The sequence below is a fragment of the Ascaphus truei genome, chromosome 7 (assembly GCF_040206685.1).
Source record: "Ascaphus truei isolate aAscTru1 chromosome 7, aAscTru1.hap1, whole genome shotgun sequence".
Taxonomy (NCBI): domain Eukaryota; kingdom Metazoa; phylum Chordata; class Amphibia; order Anura; family Ascaphidae; genus Ascaphus; species Ascaphus truei.
The window spans coordinates 29400946-29423426 of record NC_134489.1 but is presented as its reverse complement, the minus strand read 5'-3'; the positions used below and the strand labels follow the sequence as shown (position 1 = coordinate 29423426).

The following is a 22481-nucleotide window of genomic DNA, read 5'->3' as shown; positions in this document are numbered from 1 at the left end:
ATACTGTGACAGAAACCAGGGGATGGTAATAAATTCCATATATAGGGCTCCCAGGATACTGAACAGTTTCTGTCCTGTTTAGGCTGAACAGTGCAGCCTCATAATACATGCACTCCATCCCACAGTTTGGCAAGTGCTGGATCTGAGGGATGAGCAATCCAGACCAGAGTATGTCTGCTGCCTGATTTCTGTCACCTGTCATGCTAATTAGAAATCAGGTACTTAAGACCTATTTCCTGTCTCCTCTCCCCTCTCCCCAAGAGCCTGGAGACAGGAAGGCTGCTGGAAGTAGAGAGGGAAAAAGCCTCTCCCCAAACAGGGTAAAACATTCTGTTCTTTTTGGTCTAAAACTGTGAAGTTACTTATTTTGTTGGTGGAAGTGGAAAAGCCACTTCAACCCTGAGTTAGAGAATATTTTTTCGCTCATAAGTTTTCGCTCAGATGAGCAGCTTTTTGTTTTGCTTTTGTTTCTGTTGTATGCACCGTGGCAGTCTCAGTGCCTGGGACTGAATAAACCAGGTATACCCTGTTTAAGGGAACAGCACGTGACGCGTCGTCATTTAACCTACCCTAAAAGATCGTGTTCTTACAGTCCCGGACTGACGGTGGAGCCCCAGAGTAAGCCGTTTGTCACATATGGTGGAGAATGCGGGCAGAACACTAAAAGGTCTGCGGGTTAAAAACTTTTTTTTAAAAAAGCTTTTTTTCTCCTCTCCAAACAAGATGGAAGACGTGGTGAGTGCGCGGGTACGCAATGTCGCTGTCCAGAAAGACGCGAATGAAACCCAGCAACAGCTGTTAATAGCCCAGCAAAAGACTAATGCAAACCAGCAAGAGACTAATGCAAACCAGCAACAGACTAATGCAAACCAGCAACAGACGAATTCAGCCCTGCAAGAGGCGTACGCAATCCAGCACCAGCTGTTAATAGCCCAGCAAGAGGCGACTGCAGCTCTGCAAATCGCGAATGCAAACCAGCAAGAGACAAACCGCTTGCTGAGAGAGGAGCAACAACGGTTCTCCCAGGGCTTACAGCAGGAACTCGTGATCCTGAGGGGGACTATCAGTAACCTTCCACGGGCAGAGGCAGCCCCAGTCCCGAAAATGACCAGGGCAAGCCATTATCTTCAGAAGATGGGGCCCTCGGATGATGTGGAAACCTATCTTCTCACGTTTGAACGCACGGCACAGAGAGAGGGATGTCCAGAAGCTTAGTGGGCCAGTCTAATCGCACCCTTCCTAAGAGGCGAATCCCAGAAGGCTTACTTTGATCTAGAGCCATCCGAAGCTAACGTCTATGCAAAATGGAAGTTCGAGATCCTCGCCCACCTCGGCGTAACCACGGCTGTTCGTGCCCAAAGATTCCATGCATGGTCCTTCACGTTGGATAAAGCCACCCGAAGCCAGATGTATGGCCTCATCCACCTCGCTCGGAAGTGGCTACAACCCGAGATCAACTCAGCAAGTCACATCGTGGAACGGTTGGTCATGGACCAGTTCTTGAGGAAACTTCCCTCTGCCCTATGCCATTGGGTCAGTCAGAGTGACCCCCATAATGCAGACGAGCTGGTGGCCCTCGTAGATAGGTACAATGCAGCAGAAGAGCACCTGCAACCCATAGTCGTGGAGCAACCCCACTACCCAAGGTTCCAGGACTCTTCCAGAGACGGTAAAAGGGTACCAGGGTTAAGGGGGTCTGAAGAGAGACGACCGCCTTCACACAGCACCAGTAACAGTGGCTCGCACACTAAGGACAACAGCCAACATGGGGAGCCGAAAAAGGGCTCTAAGTGGGACACAGACTATGTACCTAAATGTGTAAATTGTTATGAGAGGGGCCACACCGCGAAAGTCTGCCCACTAAATGCTGAACCCATGCAATGCAACAGCGTTGAACCTTATTCGTTGTGGTCCCAATGTATGGGCCCTAGCCCAGAGGACCCCTTGAATAAACATCTGTGGGCATTTCTAAAGGTTAATGGTAAGAGGGTTCGGGCACTTCTTGACTCTGGGAGCATGGTCACACTAGTGTCCGAATACCTGTTGCCCATTAAGAAGAAACAGGTAAATAGTTCACAAAGAGTGGCAATTTGTTGTCTACATGGTGATAATCACGAATATTACACTGTTGATGTTTTATTTTAAACAGAGTGTGGTTCTTTAGATTTCAAAATGGGCATAATACCCAAACTGGCACATGATGTGTTAATAGGGACCGACTTTCTCCATTTTCTAAAAATGTGGTCCTCCTCTCAGAATAGTGCCCAGAGTTCAATAGCGGACCATAACGAAGTAACAAAGAAACAAATCCTTTCCCTTTTTCAGAAATAGAGGTTGACGAGTGCCCAAATAAGAAGGGGAAAAGGAGGAGTGCTGTAAAATTCCCTTCCCCATGGCTACCTTGGTAGGGAATACCCCAAATCAAGATGTTGAACAGGCACTTACCACCCCAGAACAGGATAAGACCCTCGCTGACCTAGAGGTCAGTCCTGGGAGTTTTAAGAAGGCGCAGTGGGAAAACCCCACATTAGCGGTAGCAAGGGGGAATATACGGGACCAGAATAGTACTCCTGGCCAACTGTACAGGTCACTTGCCTACCCCTACTTCGAGGTAGAGAATGACCTAGTATATCTGGTTGATAAAAGGAAATCAATTACAACTAAACAAGTGTTGGTACCACGGACATTCCGTAATGTAGTATTACACCTCGCACATAGTCACCCATTGGGGGGACACCTAGGGGTGGAAAAGACAAAAGAAAAGGTTCTCCGAAGCTTCTATTGGCCTGGGGTTCTGGCGGAAATTACAAATTATTGCTCCTCATGACCAGAATGTCAGATCACTACCTCGTTCAAAGCGTACCGCAGCCCATTTGTACCCCTTCCCATAATAGATGTACCATTTGACCGGACTGCTATGGATCTAGTAGGACCCCTAATAAAGTCTGCTAGGGGACATCAGCATATATTGGTAATAATAGATTATGCCACCCGATATCCGGAGGCAGTTCCCCTACGTAGCACCTCTGCTAAAAACATAGCAAAAGAGTTAGTAGTTCTGTTTTCTCGGGTTGGAATTCCTAAAGAGATCTTATCTAACCAGGGAACACCATTTATGTCCCAAATAACAAAAGAGTTATGTGAACTCCTAAAAATCAAGCATCTCAGAACCTCAGTCTATCATCCACAAACAGATGGTTTAGTGGAAGGGTTCAATAAAACCTTAAAGAGCATGTTACACCGGGCGGTCGATAAGGATGGGAAAAACTGGGATTGTTTGTTACCATACCTGTTATTTGCCATTCGGGAAGTTCCCCAATCATCCACAGGCTTCTCCCCGTTTGAACTATTGTATGGCCAACAACCAAGGGGCTTACTGGATATAGCCAAAGAGACTTGGGAACACGAGGTTACCCCTTACAGAAGTGTAATAGAGCATGTTGCCCAGATACAGGACGGCATTGCTGCAGTCCTACCTATAGTGAGGGAACACATGGAAAAAGCTCAAGAAGCACAGAGGAATACGTATAATAAGGGTACTAGGGTCAGAATTTTTTTTCCAGGTGATAGGGTACTAGTTCTGGTTCCCACCGTAGAGAGTAAATTCCTTGCTAAGTGGCATGGACCATATGAGGTCTTGGAAAGAGTGGGAGAAGTAAATTATAAGGTAAGACAGCCAGGTAGGAGGAAACCTGAGCAAATTTACCATATAAACCTACTTAAGCCCTGGAAAGATAGAGAGGTCTTGTTAACCCTAGTACCCCCAGGTCCGTCAGAGAATCGAGAAACTGACCCAGAGGTTAGCATAGCTGAAACCCTGTCCGTTCATCAGAAACGAGAGGTCCAGAATTTAGTGAGAAGAAACAAAGAAGTCTTCTCTACACAGCCAGGTAGAACTAGCGTAATTAAACATGACCTAGTCTCTGAACCGGGGGTCCGAGTTAACCTTAAACCGTACCGAATCCCAGAGGCCAAAAGAGAGGCTATAAGTTTAGAGGTTAAAAAAAATGCTAAAACTAGGCGTAATTGAGGAATCCCAAAGTGGGTGGAACAGCCCTATAGTTTTAGTCCCAAAGCCAGACGTTACAATGTGGTTTTGAAATGACTACCGGAAACTAAACGCGGTGTCAAAATTCGATACTTATCCTATGCCCAGGGTGGATGAACTTGTAGAGAGACTGGGCAAAGCCCGATATCTCACAACCCTAGACCTAACAAAAGGGTACTGGCAGGTTCCCCTCACAGAAAGGGCAAAAGAAAAGACAGCCTTCTCAACCCCAGGCGGCCTCTTTCAGTATAGGGTGCTGCCTTTTGGCTTACATGGAGCTCCCGCCACATTCCAAAGAATGATGGATACAATTTTAAAACCACATGCTCTGTATGCTGCCGCCTACCTGGATGATGTGGTAATCCATAGTGAAGATTGGCAATCCCACCTTCCAAAGGTCCAAGATGTGCTCAACGCAGTTCGGTCTGCTGGACTAACAGCTAACCCCACTAAATGCACTATTGGTCTGGAGGAGGCCAAGTATCTGGGGTATTCTATTGGCAGAGGTTTACTCAAACCCCAAACACTCAAAGCATCCCCTGATGAAATCAGCTTGACTGAGGAAATGAGTAGGGTGACGTGCTACTGAGTAGTAGTGTGATAATTATTCAAATCGGAGGAGTGTGCACTCTGCTCTGGAGTTTGGGAACTTTTCCTATTTGGAACACTGCAGGCCTGCTTCTGGTTGCCGGAGGACTCTCCAAGTGTCGGGAGGACACGTGATGAGATGAGCGTGGAAGCAGAGCATTACAAGTGTAGCAGTTTCCTGTTTGATGCTAGAGCAGCGGTGCGCAAACTGTGGGGCGCGACCCCCAGGGGGGGCGCGACACTGCCGACGGGGGGCGCGGGGTTTACAGAGGCCCCGCGCGCTTCCCGAAGGCACTTAAATTAAGTGCCGGGGGAGCTGCAGGGCCTCTGTAAACCTAACTTACCGTGGCTCCGGCGGCTTCCTCCCTGCGGCGCCATGGCAACGCGGCGTCAAAATGACGCTGCGAGGTCATGTGACGTCACGTTGCTATGGCAACGTGACGTCATTACGCCGGAGCGAGGGTAAGTTGGGGTTGGGGCGGGGCGCGGGAGCGAGGGGACAGCCGCCAGGGGGGCGGAGGGAAAAAAGTTTGCGCCCCCCTGTGCTAGAGCATGAGTTTTTACTCATTACACGTGCAAAACTTCAGATGTTTGTGAGTTTTTATTTGTCTATGTTCAAATGTATTACTTTTTTATCAACGATATCACACCAGGATCAGGCGCTTTTTCTTCTTTTATTTTCCATTCAGGTCGTGTGACGGGAGTTAGTTGTGCCCACGAAGAAGGCTGCCAACATCCTAGTGCTATCGGTTATATATTTTATGTTTTTTTATAAACTTTTCTTGGACATTTTATTTAAATATTTTATGGTCATTGTAGAGGGAGAGGGGGGTTGGCCCGGTTTTAAAGGGGTTGCACCCCATATGGCCACCCCCTGACCTCACCAGGGAGCCAAGGGTTAACTGGACTGCGGTCCAGGAATGTGGTTTACACCTTGTCATGTCATGAAAATGTATGTTCCCCTGTTCCCATGTTTCATTATAATCCTGTATTTTAAAGATTGGAGGCACAGAGCAGGTGAGCGCTAACTAGATAATTAATACACAATATGTAAATACAACCTTGCAAAGTAGATTCTTTGCAGGGGCTGCCTAAATACTAAAACTGACCCCCTAGGTCAGAATGGAATACAAGGGAAAAAAATGTATTAAAGGCGCCAAAAAGATAAAGGATATATCACACCAAATGCAGAGCCAAGGTGAGGCTCAGGATGGATGAGTAGTGCTTGAAAGAAAAAAAGACAAAAATACAAAACATAGCGTAATACTGTAAATAAACAGGACAAACAACATACAAGGCTAAAAACTAGCAGCTGAGATCAAGGTGAACATTATTAAAAAACATTTAATGAAACATATAATAAAATACTATGACAATGGACATAAAAAATATATATATAAAAAAATACACAGAAATATAAAATGACCAATTGGTTAATGATCAATGGTTAGGACCAGCACACTGCGACACCGGGTGAAGTGCCCACTCACCGGACGAAAGATGTTATCAGGCGGTGGATAATTTGGAGAGTATCCCCTCTCTGCTGCTCAAACAGCTACTGCACCGGAACGGGTCTGCAGAGGAGGCGCTGCACACGCCAGCCGGCGTGTGTGTGTGTACTCCTGTTCTCTGCTCACGGGAAGGATGCCGTGGAGGTGATGGTGATTTCTCAGCAGCAGATTCGTCTGCGGTAAACACCAGTTGATTTGCATCCGGATCGGCTCACAAGAGAGGCGGTAGGCTCGGCGTCGCTGTGGGGGTCCTTAAAAGCCACCCTGCGCATTTCGAAAGCGTGCTGCTTTCTTCCTCAGGGGTTCTGTACAAATGTCCGTTAGTGTCCTTTAAATAGGAGTCTCAATCAATCCTTTTTCACCTGTAGCACGCCCGCACATGCGCAGTGGATATTTCAGAAAGGTCAAACAAGTTCGAATTGCACATGCGCAGTGCTACTAATTTTCGAAAGTAAATACCATTAATAATATATATAACATATGTTTGCATACTGATCTCAGCTGGACAAATTAATATAAAATAAAAATGTATATAGCTATTCCTAAACAGAGTGGTGAATACACTAATGTGATCTAAATAATTGAAATCAAAATATACTTGTGATTTATGTGAAGATATTATCTATTAACATATTGTTAAATATATAAATTTATGAGTAAATAATCTATTGTGTATGTGATATCTTAAATATATTATATAATTTAAATAATTGAGTTTATTAAATTTATGTATTAATAATTGTACTATTATTTTCTAGTGATGTGATTAGAATTTATAAAGTTATGATAAATAAATGTACAAAAACTATCAAAGTGATGATTATATGTGATATAAACTAGTAATAAAGAATCCCCTATATCATAGAGGGGTGGTTTATAATTTAACAATAATTATGTGCAATTGATAAACATAATACATAGACACATTATAACACATATATCATGTACAATTAATTCAATATGTGGTCTGATGCAACCCAAACATTATGCACACAAAAAAAGAGAAAAAAAAAGAAAAAAATTAGGAAACAAATTGGATAAATTTCATAGAAAATCAGTTTACCAAAAAAGGTTTCAATTCGAAGTCGACGTTGAGGCCCAATGGGGATAGGGTACGGAGTTCATATATCCAATAGGATTCCCTCCTCCCCAATTGGCTCACTGCGTTTCCTCCCCTCCAATTTGGAGTGATGGTCTCAATTGCCTGGCATTTTAAACCTACAGGCTTTTGTGCGTGCACTTGTAGAAAATGATGCGATACGTTGTGCGTGGTTAGCCCTCTTTTTATATTACAGTATATATATGTTCATACAGTATAGACGTCTTTGGACAGATCTAGTAGTTATACCCACATACTGCAGACCACAGGGACATTCAAGCAAATAAACTGCAAAGGAACTTTTACAAGTGATGTTTAATAGAATAATTTTTTAGAGTATTGTTAGATGTAAAATTGGATGTTTTACTACTATATTTGCACGCAGTACACCTATTGCAAGGAAAATATCCCTTATATGTGACTTCTTTGCGTGGAGTTGCCTGTAAGGTTGGACAGCTTGGAGCCAACTTACGTCCAATGTTAGGAGCTCTGGTGAAAATAATCTGAGGGTGTTCGGGCAAAATGCCCTCTAACTCCTTATTCTTTTTTAGAATTGGCCAATATTTTTTAAAGATTTTCCGTATGTTTGGTGCCATTTGGTTGTATTGGGTAATAAAGGCTAAGTTAGCAGAATTGGTCTTATTTTTATTTTTATATTTCAATAGACTCGACCTCTCCATTGTTGCAACTTCCATTATTGTACTGTCTAGATCTTTAGAGGAATATTCCCTTTCTATAATTTTTTTCTTTAGAACTTCTGCTTGAGTATGAAATGTTTCAACACTAGAGCTATTTCTTTTTAGTCTGATAAATTGACCCTTGGGTATGTTTTTAACCCAACTTGGGTTATGGTGACTGCGTGCATGCAAATAATTGTTTGCTTGTACCGGTTTGAAGTATGTGCTGGTTTCTATGTTATTATTTTTAATTGAAATATTTAGATCTAAATATTCTATTGAGGAAGGACTAGAATTGAAAGTGAATCCAAGATTGTAGTTGTTATTGTTCATATATGTTTTAAATTCTTCTAATTGTAACAAAGTACCGGACCAAATAAAAATAATATCGTCTATGTAGCGCCGCCATAGGACCAAATTTGCTCCATAGGGACAGCCGGACCAGATGTGGTGTTTTTCCCAGCTGCCCATAAAAAGATTTGCATAACTTGGAGCAAATTTGGTTCCCATGGCGGTGCCACATATCTGTAAATAATATTCTTTATTAAAATTAAAAAAATTGTGGGTTAATATAAATTTTATACCTGAAACAATAAATGAATTTAATTCTGCAGAAACAGACGGATCTTCACTTAATGTTTCCACAATGGCTGCCAACCCTTGATCATGATTAATGATGGTGTATAGCGAATTGACGTCAGCTGTTACTAAATGGTAATGTGAATGCCACTGAATGTCCTGAAGGGTCTGCAATATGTGGGTAGTGTCTCGTACATATGAGGGCAACTGCACAACGTATGGTTGTAATTTATTGTCTATGTACTGGGATAAATGTGAAGTTAGGGACTGTATACCGGATATTATTGGACGGCCGGGGGGTGGATTTTGCCACCCGGTACCCTGAGGCGGTAGCGCTTGGCACCATAGATGCCAAGACAGTGGCAGCAGCTTTGCTGAACATTTTTTCTAGGGTAGGTTTCCCTAGTGAGGTCCTAACCAATCAGGGGTCGCAGTTCATGACTGAACTGTTACATTGTCTCTGGGATGCATGCGGTGTACAGCACCGGCGCACTACCCCTTACCATCCCCAGACAAACGGATTATGTGAGAGGTTTAACGGTACCCTGAAGCAGATGCTTCGGACCTTTATAGAGGCGGAGGGGAAAGACTGGGAGATTCATTTACAGCACTTGCTGTTTGCCTACCGGGAGGTACCACAGGAATCTATAGGCTTCTCCCCCTTCGAGCTACTATATGGCCGCAGGGTACCTGGACCTCTGGACCTATTCCATGAGGGATGGGAAGGGGAGGCTACTGCTACTGATGCTTCAGTGATCCAGTATGTAGTAGATATCCGAGACCGGTTAGAGATGCTCATGGGGGTGGCTCAGGACCACCTCAGGGCCGCTTAGGCCAGGCAAAAGCAATGGTATGACCGGAATGCCCGTAGCAGGGAATTCATCCCAGGACAGCAGGTGCTTGTTCTCAAACCCACTCGGGAGAACAAGTTGATGGCTGCCTGGTCGGGACCGTACCCGGTTATCCGAAAGGTGAATGAGTACAACTACGTTGTACAGGTAGAGCCTGAGAGGCATAAGACATATCATGTTAATATGTTGAAAGAATACAGAGCACCGAGTATGGGAGCAGTGATGGCCATTTGTAGCCCACTGCTGGAGGATCCGGCGAGCAATGCTCTGCCTGATCTCCTAGGGGAGGCTAGGCAGGGACACACTGTGGAACAGGTGAAGATAGGGGCATAGTTAAGTGCTAGGCAGAATGGAGAAGCCAGGGACATGCTAGCTAAGTATAGGGCCCTCTTCACTGACATGCCAGGGACCACACATCTCACCAAACACTCAGTACACACAGGGGACCTGCAGCCTCTGCATAAGCACGCTTATAGAGTGTCAGCAGAGGTCAAGACAAGTATGGAGAGGGAGATAGAGGAGATGCTGACCCTAGGGGTAATTACTCCATCCCAGAGTCCTTGGGCAAGCCCGGTAGTTCTAGTCCCTAAGAAGGACAAGACCACCCGGTTTTGTGTGGACTACCGCTTGCTCAGCGCTGGGACGGTGTCAGATGCCTACCCCATGCCCCGCATGGATGAGTTACTGGATGAACTCGCGGGGGCAAAATATCTGACCACCATGGATTTGAGCAAAGGCTATTGGCAAATCTCCCTGACCCTGGAGGCTAGGGAGAAGTCAGCATTCATCACTCCAAGTGGCCTTTATGAGTTTTTAGTGATGCCATTTGGGATGAAGAATGCCCTGGCTACCTTCCAACGCCTGGTCAATAGGTTACTGGAAGGGATGCAGAGTTATGCCAGGGCTTACTTAGATGACATTGCTGTCTTTAGTAATTCCTGGGACTCCCATTTAGGACATGTAGCTGCGGTGCTAGATAGGATCAGGGAGGCTGGGCTTACCTTGAAACCCACTAAGTGTATGGTAGGGATGGCAGAGGTCCTGTACTTAGGGCACAGGGTGGGTGGAGGGCACCTCAAACCAGAGCCAGCCAAGGTAGAAGCCATAGTTCAGTGGCCTGTTCCAAAAACCAAGAAACAGGTCATGGCATTTTTGGGCACCGCAGGGTACTATAGGAAGTTTGTCCCACAGTACAGCGCCATGGCCAAACCCCTGACTGATTTGACTAAGAAGCAACTGCCTGTGCTTATCACCTGGACTCTTGCCTGTGAAACTGCTTTCCAGGCACTGAAAACTGCGCTTATTGGGGCCCCCATACTGGCTGCCCCAGACTATACGAAACATTTCCTTATCCAGACTGATTCCTCAGACTATGGCATTGGGGCTGTGTTGAGCCAAGTGGGGGATGATGGTAGAGAGCACCCTGTGGTGTACCTCAGCCGAAAACTACTCCCCAGAGAAGTGGCCTATGCCACCATTGAGAAAGAATGCTTGGCCATTGTGTGGGCACTCAAAAAACTCCAGCCTTATGTGTATGGAAGGGCTTTCACAGTCCTCACAGACCACAACCCCCTGAGTTGGCTGCAGAGGGCATCAGGGGAGAATGCCAAGTTGCTAAGGTGGAGCTTGGCCTTGCAAGAGTTTGAATTTACCAATCAGCACAAAAAGGGTAGTGAAAACAGCAATGCTGATGGACTTTCACATCAGGACTATCCCTCTGAGACTGAGTTCATTAATGGTGCCAGCAGTGCCCCACTCCCCGTTAGGGCCAGTGGGCCACATGTCACCCATTAAGAAGGGGAGTTGTAGAGGGAGAGGGGGGTTGGCCTGGTATTAAAGGGGTTGCACCCCATATGGCCACCCCCTGACCTCACCAGGGAGCCAAGGGTTAACTGGACTGCGGTCCAGGAATGTGGTTTACACCTTGTCATGTCATGAAAATGTATGTTCCCCTGTTCCCAAGTTTCATTATAATCCTGTATTTTAAAGATGTTTTAAAGTGCATTTCTGTATCTCCAGTTCTGGAGGTCGCAGAGTGTTGATATTTGGCCAATATGTGGAGTCACTGTAGGCATTAAAAACTGGCAAATTTCGACCCACTGAGCCCACCAGAATGGAACTTATTAATATGTGTATATATTAAAGTGTATATGTATGGTATTTTGGATCTTTTCTGAAAATTCAGCCTCCATCTGCTATGCTAATAGGTCATGACGGGCAGCCGGCTGATTGAGCCTAAGCACTGTGATCAAAAGTTAACTGCCCTGATTGTTTACACTAAGTACTAATCAACAGACCAAGTACTAATCAACAGACTCTGCCACTCTAATTGTTACCTGAGGGTGGAGAATCATCAAACTGGAGTGGTTTGTAAGTGTTATGTCTACACCTACAAACAATGCAGATACTTCATTTGGTAGACTGGTCGTCGCCCCTGATTTAATTATGGGGCTACCCATAGAGTCCCAGTACACATGGGCTAATTTGCTGGGGGGCATGGGTTAATCTGTGTCTCCACGTTAGGGATTGGATACAGATAACTGTTCACCAATAGTCTGTATTCAATGTTAAGAATAGGGTTACACAGGTATATAAACTGTGTCAACCCTACACTTTTTAGTTGTTCTTCTGATTCCACCTGGAATGTCACCGGATTGCTGGAGAATTGCTAGCTGATACTTCTCCATCCCCCAACCCTAAGTAAGTGTTACCTTCTTGCCTGTTAATTGTACTATATTGCTGTGTTCACATTTTTCAAGGAATAAATTATATTTTATTATATCTAAGCCTCGTTCATTTCAAGCCAGATATTTGGTGTTCATTATATCTTGTCATAAGCTACCGTGACAGTCATATTCATTAACTTCTCTTTAAACATAAAGCATTGGCATTAGTATATATCCCAGTTATTCATCTACAACATTGTTTCATTAGTATATACATGTATTGTTGTGCATTCAATTATGTTGTTTATTTTTCATATTGACTAGTATAGTAGAATTATATTGCTTTAAATTTACTGGTTATATCCCCAGTTGAGGGTTTCTCTGTATACTGGCAGAACATCCCATCTGTTGCCTCCTCCCATCCCACAATGCTTCCCAACTCTCCTTCTGCCTTTCTTGACTCCTTTTCCGCTATCTCGGAGGAGGATGTGTCACTGCTGATCTCCTCTTCTCCCTCTACCACTTGCCCTCTTGACCCCATTCCCTCCCATCTCCTAAAACCTCTTGCTCCTTCTATAATTCCTATGCTCACACAGATCTTTAACTCATTCTCTCTACTCTGGTACCTTTCCATCATCCTTCAAGCATGCAACCGTTATACCATTACTCAAAAACAGCAAGCTTGACCCTACCTGTCCTTCTAACTATCGACCTGTCTCCCTCCTACCTTTTGCCTCCAAACTCCTTGAACGTCTTGTATTCTCTTGATTGCTACACTTTCTCAACACCTATTCTGTCCTAGACCCTCTACAATCTGGTTTCCGCACTGCTCACTCTACTGAAACAGCCCTCACTAAAATAACTGATGACCTCCACACTGCCAAAGACAGAGGTCATTACACTCTGCTCATATTACTCGACCTTTCTACAGCATTCGACACCGTGGACCACCCTCTTCTCCTTCACATTCTCCATACTCTTGGTATTCGGAACAAAGCTTTATCCTGGATCTCCTCTTACCTCTCCCTGCGTACTTTCAGTGTCTCTTTTGCTAATACCACCTCCTCCTCTATTGATCTCTCTGTGGGGGTACCCCAGGGCTCTGTCCTGGGACCCCTTCTCTTTTCTCTTTACACACTCTCTCTAGGTGACCTAATCACATCTTTTGGGTTTAAATATCACCTCTATGCTGACGACACACAAATTTACCTTTCAACCCCTGACCTTCCACCTGCTATACAGACCAAAGTTTCTGAATGCCTCTCTGGAATATCATCCTGGATGGCCATCCGCCGACTGAAACTTAACATGGCAAAAACAGAGCTCCTTATACTTCCTCCCAAACCTGGCCCTACTACCTCCTTCCACATTGCTATTGGAAATACGATCATTCACCCAGTAGCCCAAGCACGCTGCCTAGGGGTTACACTTGATTCCTCTCTCTCATTCTCCTCTCACATTCAAAACGTTTCTAAAACTTGTCGCTTTTTCCTCCGCAATATCACAAAGATACGCCCTTTCCTCTGTTACTCAACTGCTAAAACTCTGACTCAGGCCCTCATTCTCTCACGTCTCGATTACTGCTACCTCCTGCTGTCCGGCCTTCCTACCTCTCACCTGTCTCCCCTACAATCTATCCTAAACGCTGCTGCCAGAATCACTCTACTCTTTCCTAAATCTGTCTCCGCATCTCCCCTCCTGAAATCCCTCTCCTGGCTTCCGATTAAATCACGTATCTCACACTCAATTCTCCTGCTCACTTTTAAAGCTTTACATTCTTCTGCCCCTCCTTACATCTCAGCCCTAATTTCTCGCTATGCACCATCTCAAGGATGTCTTCTTTCTACCCCCTTTGTATCTAAAGCTCTCTCCCGCCTTAAACCTTTCACACTTTCTGCCCCACACCTCTGGAATGCCCTTCCCCTCAATACCCGACTAGCCCCCTCGCTATCCACCTTTAAGATTCACCTTAAGACACATCTGCTTAAAGAAGCATATGAATAGCACTGGATAATCATGGACACATGATACATAAAGCTTGGCCCCCTGCAGACGCACTTACCAGAACTCCCTCCTACTGTCTCTGTACGTTCTCACTACCTACCAATTAGATTGTAAGCTCCTCGGAGCAGGGACTCCTTCCTTAATGTTACCTTTATAGTATGTCTGAAGCACTTATTCCCATGATCTGTTATTTATATTATTTGTTATTTATATGATATGATATGTATTACTACTGTGAAGCGCTATGTACATTTATGGCGCTATATAAATAAAGACATACAATACAATACAATACTGTATTTGCACATATTGCTAAAACAGCTATAGGCACAGTCTAATTTTAAAAGATTTTGTTATTTATATGTAACGGGTATTCCCTCTATCCCAATCACAGGTATAGTGTGAGAGTGTGGGAACCTATGTGTTACCAGGTGTGGTGCATATACCTGTAAGTTCACAAGAGGCCTGAGCCTCCGCTTGTTGGGAACCTGGGGTGAGTCCTTCAGCTCGATCTGATTTACAGCGCCTCCACCTGTGCAGGGTTCAAGAAATGTAGAAGGTTGCCTACACAGGACCCTCATATACAATAAGTACATACACGGAGATGTACTGTATATAACCAGTTTATATATATATGCAGGAATAATCATACACTTATAATACTACTCCCCCTAGGGGGTAACTCCACAGTATATAACGCAGTCCCAAAGTGTCTTTCACTCCACTAGGAGTGTACTTTCCACCCACCACCGTGTGCCCCACACCGTGTCCACAGTTAACCCCTTTGTCCCGTGGTCAGCGCTGCCACTATGTTAGAATATGAATATGGGTAGGTGATTGTTGGTGCACTTATGAAGGTACCTGCCGAGCGCTACTGCACTCGGGCCTGCAAGCAACTTCGAAAAGGATCTGCCGCTTGGTGATCCTGTCGGTGATCCAGTGCTTCCTCGCATGAGCGTCCGCTAGGGGCGATCCCACCCTGGAGATAGTCTCTGTCTCTTTGCACACTCAAAGCACAGACAGGAAGAACCTGCCAGCAGGGAACCAGCCAAGACAAGACACCCCAACCCAGAAAGGGACGCGCTGTGGAGTCTGGCGGCATTTCCTCCCTATGCTAAAAATTATCGGTCGCTTGTAAGTTTAAAATCTCTTTTTTTTCACCTGTTAATAAACTGTATTGCACTATTTTTTTTCCCTTTTTATTTTTTGTTAAGGAAGATATCAGGAGGCATTTCCTCACCCTCAACCAACCCAATCACATACAGAGGAGAAGACATCTGCTCAAGATATCAGAGATTTGATGTGAGTGTGTCTCCTCCCATAGAGTGTAATTTCACTATCCATCCCCCTTCTTCTTCCCCCCCCTCATTCAAATGAAGAATTGTGTATAACCATTGTGTTGTTTCCTCACTGTGGTCCCTCTTTTTTCTCTTCAATTTCATACGTTTTACACATCGTGGAGCCGCAAGCAGAGTAACGCGCCAGAGGACCCTTCACCCTTTTTTTTATTGTCTGCAGCGCTTATTCCCATTATGTGTTGTTATATTATGGCACGTGTATTACTGCTACGAAGCGCTAGGTACAGGTAAACCCCGTTATAACGCGGTCCTTGGGGTCCACAACCCCAAGACCGCGTTAAAATTTCACCAGCATCAGCTCTCGAGCCTCCTCATTACAGATTTAAATCTCCATTTTGCCGCCTTACCAGTGCTCTCCTCTTCCTGCAGTCTACGTGCTCATATCTCTCTGCTCTGCTCTGCTCATCTCTGCTCTCTTGCCGTCGTGTGCCATTGTTTTTTTCTAACATTCAATTCAATGCTTTATTGACTACCAGACACAGACACAATTAAACATTAATACATTTTGTACAAAACAGATGCAGGGATTGAACTCGGGACCTTCTGATACCAATGCCTTGCTTTTTACCTCTACACCATAGGCTTGGTGTGACAAAACATAACCTATAAATATATTTATCCTCTACAACACAAGGTACATGTCAATGTTAAATCTTAAGTCTATTTCTAGCTGTCTATGACATCACACATGTCATAGTGGTCTAGTGGTAGAACTCTTACCAACAATATAAAAGGGTCCTGGGTTCAATTCCTGTACGAAATGGTATAATTAACTTAATAATAATAATTAATAATCATACTTATTAATAATACATAATTAATCATAAAGAATGATTAATAATGAATTATTATTAATACATCATTATTGATTATTGATTAATGAATAATTATTACTTAATAAAGAATTATATATTTATAAATTATACAATATAATTAAAATAATAATTTATTAAAAAAGTTAATTATACCATTTCATACAGGAATTGAACCCAGGACCCTTTCATATGTTGGTAAGAATTCTACCACTAGAGCACAGAAGCTGTGCGATGTCATAGACAGCTAGAAATAGACTTAAGATTTAACATTGACATGTACCCTGTGGCAATGTGTTGTAGAGGATAAATATATTTATAGGTTATGTCTTGTCACACCAAGCCTATGTTGTAGAGGTAAGAGGCAAGGCATTGGTATCAGAAGGTCCTGAGTTCAATCCATGCATGTGTTTTGTACAAAATGTATTAATGTTTATTTGTGTATGTGTCTGGTAGTCAATAAAGCATTGAATTGAATGTTTGAAGAAAAAAAAAACCCGATGGCACGCGACGGGCAGAGAGATGAGCACGTGGACAGGACAGCTGGAAGAGGAGAGCGTAAGGCGTCAAAATGGAGGATTTGAGATGCAGGTAAGCCGGCAAAATGGAGGCTTTCAATTCGGGAGCCATGCTCAGACCCCGTTATAACCGATTTGCGTTATAACGGGTCGCGCTATAACGGGGTTTACCTGTACCTGGATGGTGATATATAAAGATATACACATTCAAGAGATGTTGTTTTCACTCACGTTTGTATTCAGTTGCAATTTGTAATTTATAAGTATTGTAAGACGTCACTTTATAGTCACAACATTTTCCGTATCCCTTGTTTTTAATATCCAGTATCTTTATTGCTATTAATATAGTATTGTTGTTGTCTTTAGATATTGGACTAGCACCTCATTTTACATATACTTTTGTTTATCTGTTTGACTACTGATGGCTTCATAATTACTATAGAAACGATGCACAAAATATCAATTCACCTCTAGTTTTCAGGGCCAATAAACAGTCATATCACTCTGAGACATTAAATAGAGATTGTACAAATTCTCCACACCTTATGACTACCATGAAAATAGACTTATACTTGTCTAATCATTTCAAATGTGTTGATCAGCTCAATTTCACCTATTAAACGTGCCACTGTCCTCAGCTGAGTTTTGTCTTGGGTGTTACTGCTATTTAAAGCACACATCAAAAATATACTTCGGTATCCTGTGAGATTCCATCTCACTGTAGGTCACTGTTGTGCCAATTTATTAGTTAATTACATTTTCCTGTGTTTAATACCTGGGCCAAGAGGGATTCCTAGCCCCTAGTGGGTATATCCTATTAGTGGCTATATGTTTATATACGTGGGCCAATGCTTTCTATATCCTCAATGATGTCCATTATTGAATCTGTGATTTCTATTTCAAAAATCCCTTTATAAGGTTGCATTTTTTTTTAATGTAAAAAGTATATTTTTCATTGAAAAAAAAATCTAAACAATATTTTCAATAAACACATATACTAAATAAAGTCTAAATACTCTGGATACTTTGGAAGATAAGATTTGAATCCCAGTCCTAATGGTAAGTTCATTATTTTGGATACAATGTACTGTATTTCTGATATCGAGGAAGCCAAACTACTTTTGCAAACAGAAAAGGCAGCAAAACTAGATCATGTTTTAATTAAGTGTGATTTTTAATATCCAAACATGGATTGGAGCTATGAGATTAGCAGTACAGCTAAAGAAAATGGGGTTTGGGGTGTTCTGTGACCCACATTATTGACAAAAAGTAAGGGAATTGCATTACTTGACCTGTAATATCAAAGTGTAGAATTAATAACAATTATTCCAACAAGGGAACCTATGCAAAACAGTCATCATAACATAATAAAACAGTATTACATAGTACGAGATCAACAAAAATGTTATTTAAAAAAGGAAAATTTGAGTCAACTAAGTAATACATTGGAATGAAGTTCTTGAAGGAACAAATATGGAAGATAAGTGGGCAAGCATTAAAATATTGTTAGATGAGTACATTTATCAGTGTCTATCCTTGGGTAATAAATATAAAAGAAATACATCTAAACCAATGTGGCTAAATTAAAAGGGAGAGGAAGAAATGTTTAGGAAGAGGCAGGCATTTAGGTTTTTTACGTCAGGAGGGACAGAGGCATCATATCAGATTTATAAGGAATGTAAGAAATGCTGCAAAAGGACTCAGATTAGCAAAAATTGAAACTGAAAAAGATTAACCCCAAAAAGTTATTAATGTACATAAATAACTGAAATATTAGAAAAGATAATAACAGAATCCTGTCAGTTTGAGCAGGGAAGGCAAATTATTGGTAACTAACATTTGGTTAACACAGGAAGAAATGCAAAGGCAGCTTGATAAAATGAAGGTAGATAAAGCAGCTGACCCTTATGGCATGCACACTAGCATTCATAAGGAGCTACATTCAGTCATAGCCAGACCGTTATATTTAATACTCATGGACTCCATTTCCACAGGCTCAGTACCACAAGATTAAGTAAAGCAGATGTGGTGCCTATATTTAAAAGCCAGTTATATGACCAAAACATTAAACACCTATAAGCCTGACGTTAATAGTGGGGAAGCTATAGTACATTAAGGTTTATTAAGGAACAATATTAGTAATAGTCAGTATGACTTTATAATGGATAGGTCATACTGACTTTATAGTTGATGTGAGGAGGAAAGGAGGAATTTAGACCAAAGCAATGCCGTTCATTTTGCAAATGTGATCTCCTTAGATTTTTGCAATGCTTTGCCAGAGGTTAGTGACAGTATTGCACAACATCAAGAATACTGGTCTAGGTGAAAATATTTGTACCTGGATTGAAAACATGTTTTTCAGTTTTGACTAAAGTTGTAAGTGGAGGACCTCATGGTTTCGTACTGGGACCCCTGCTTTTTAACCTGTTTATTAATGACCTTGAGGTTGGTGTAGAGGTCATCGTTTCCTTGTTTCCTGTCAACACAAAGTTATGTAAGATAGTTAAAAAAAAGAGCAGGATGTAATTTCTCTACACAAACTGAAAGCTGGGGCAGATAAATGGTAAATGTGGTTTAATACAGATAAATGTAAAGTTGTGTATTTGGGAAGCAAAATAATCCTGCTACAGTACATACAAACTAAATGGGACAAAATGAGATAATTCCTTAGTGGAGAAGGATTTAGAAGTGCTAGTAGACAGCAGGCATAGCAATAGTGCCCAGTATCAGGCAGTAGCTGCAAAAGCAAATAGGATCTTATCTTGCATAAAATAGAGTTGGGCGGGAAGGGAAAATCGCATTATGCTACCACTATATAAATCTTTGGTAAAACCATACCTTGAATATGAAATACAGTTGTTTGCACCACTCAATAAAAAAAAACAATATGGAACTGGACAAAGTACAGAAAAGAGACACCAAATACAGCATACATGGTTATACCAATTAAGTTAAACATAGGAAGGATATTACAGTAATTGATGAAGGAATTCATGGTTTCCCCATATGAGACATAATTGACTAATGTTTCACTGGTTTGTTTTGGCCTTCCTCTATATCAATATAAATATAAAAGTATCTTAGTCAACAAAATGTTTCAACCTCAAAATCAAAAGTCATATGCATTCATATGTAAAAATGGGCACTTTTATAAATATGACCTTGTAATTTAGTATAAATGTAATTTAGTATAAATGTAAATTAGTATATGGGGAAACATGTTGTAGATACAATTCCTGATAGTTTGCACAAAATAAAAAAAACATTTTCAAAACAATGTAATTTCATTGCCTTCCTTATTCAAATGTAACAGACTTAATGCAAAAAATGTGGCTGTTTTGGATTCTTTGGAAATGAAGAACTGTATTTTCATCTAGCTGGTCTCGTAAAGGAGATGGGGGGGGGGGGGGCGGCGACTCTTTTCAATCAGTTATTTACCCAACCTGGAGCTTACCCCACCTCTGTTAGAGGGTCAATGAAGACGTTTAGGGATGGGGGAGAGTTTCTTTGCCTGTACAGGCACCTGGTGTTATCACATCAAAGGGAGCAGCTAAAATACATCAAACCCTTATGCATGTCTCAGCTTCCCATCTTTACAAACTAGTTATTTAAAATACGTATTTGGTTACAGATGTACATTTTGCTGCATTCTGGTGGGATGTGTTGTGATATCCTGACACGGCCATTGAATCGAAACTATATTCAGAGGTATAACAGGATATGTTGTGTTACAGTATCTGGGGGAGATGGGTGACTTGCTTCACTGGAAATGCAGAATCACTTATTTATTCATTGCAGAACATAGCAAAGGCAAGTCACCGATTCAGGACACCGGGGCTAAAATGTATTGCCATATTCTACAATGAATAAGTTAATGATTTCTGCATTTCAGGTGCGTCTGGTCACTCATTACTTCGTTTGATACCAATCCCACAACACTGCCTGGGATGAGTCCAACATATTGTCGTGGATGGTGAGCAATATCTCCGTTATCTGGGGGAACAATGTCAGGTGCCGGCACTTTTGTGATAAGTGACAATTACCTAGATTTATAGCAGCAATCTCTTGAGCAGTGTCTGTTCAGTAAGTTTAGCTCCTATAATGTTAGTACAGTATCTTGCCCCCTGAAAATGTCCCACTCATTTCTTTATACGGTTCTGTAGTGTTAAAAAATCATGATTCTCTAAATCTAGCACCTGAGGTTACCAGGATATTCTTAGAGCTCCATTTTGGTCTACGGGACCCTTAATATTTTAAATGCTTATGTCTCCAGAAAAGAGCAACAGATTATTAAAACAAATAAATAAAACAACATTAGAAAGTGCAAGAAGTGGTCCCCTAAAGTAAATAAAAACATTACAAAAAAAAAGTGAGCAGCACAGAGTGCAGCTTTAAACATCGCTGCCATTGGGTAATTTTGGGCCTAGTTGGGGTGCACCTTTAAATATACAATAGGAACACTAATTCTGTTTTCCTTATTTTTCAGCAGAGATATCGCAGCGCAAATCAGTCTCTTGTTACAGAATTCATCATTGTAGGTTTTACTGATCTCCATGGGACCCAAGGTCTGCTCTTCACCCTGCTGAGTCTCATCTACCTTTTTACACTGAGCGGTAACATCACTATAATCATCCTCATCTGTACACATCACCACCTCCATGTTCCCCTCTACCTCTTCATTGCTATTCTTTCCTTCGTGGAGATCTGGTACACCACAGTCACCATCCCTAAAATGCTTATGAACTTACTGGACGAGAAAAAGACTATCTCCTACGTTGGCTGTCTATTGCAGATCTATTTTCTACACTGTTTCGGTATCACAGAGACCTACCTTCTAACAGCAATGGCCTATGATCGCTATTTGGCCATATGCAACCCTCTGAGATACCCATCCATAATGACCACCAAGTGTTGTTTTCAGTTGGCCATTTCCTGTTGGGTTCTAGGTTTCCTCGGTCCCTTAACCAAGATACTCTTGCTTTCCCAACTCCCCTTCTGTGGCTCGAACAAGGTTGAGCACATCTTCTGTGACCTCTTACCACTGGTTAAGTTGGCATGTTCTGACACCTCTCTCAATGTCTCCGTTGACTTCCTCATTACTTCCGTGCTTCTGTTCCTTGCCTTCTTCTGCATTATCCTGTCCTATGTCAAAATCATCTCGGCTGTAATGAAAATCAGAACCACAGAGGGACGACAGAAGGCCTTTTCTACGTGTGGTGCTCATCTGACTGTGGTCCTATTGTTTTTTGGCAGTGTGGCCTTTACGGAGATCAGGTTGTACAAAAGTTACTCTGTCAACTACGACCAGGCGATGGCTGTTATATATTCTGTCTTAACACCCATGTGTAATCCAATCATTTATAGCTTGAGAAACCAAAAGATTAGAGAAGTGCTGGGTAAAAAATTTGCCAAACCACTTTGGAATTCAAGTTGAGGTATCAGCCAGACTGAAGGTGCAGTTCACCCCAATATGACTTATTTTGAAAGGAGCCTCCGTGTTGTGCCCTTTAAAGCGAATAACTAAATGTATTTTTATTTTTTTTAATTTTCACTTTTAGTTAAAACGCCTACTGTTTATGCTCACATTTTCTATGTCAAAATGCAGCAGTGTTTTTCAATGCCAAATACAAAGGATCGTATCAGAATAAACGGCGTATCTTAAGCTTCTCAAATAAGGTTCTTTGAAGTCTACCAATGTCACTAAACTAGAGGGGCTTAGCAGCCATATTAATGTAATATTTTGGATCAAAATATAGAGTTTATAAAATCC

The 22481-nt window shown here is 42.3% G+C and overlaps 1 protein-coding gene across 1 annotated transcript in view; it reads left to right on the top strand.

Moving 5' to 3' along the window:
* LOC142499940 (olfactory receptor 6N1-like) overlaps positions 1–22220 on the top strand; it is a 29748-nt gene extending 7528 nt beyond the window's left edge. The window contains exons 2-3 of the mRNA XM_075609997.1: positions 15238–15325; positions 21198–22220. Of these exons, the coding sequence (XP_075466112.1) occupies positions 15238–15325; positions 21198–22145 (1036 nt within the window). The 3' untranslated portion in view covers positions 22146–22220. The remainder of the gene's footprint in view (positions 1–15237; positions 15326–21197) is intronic.
* The last annotated feature ends 261 nt before the right edge of the window (positions 22221–22481 follow it).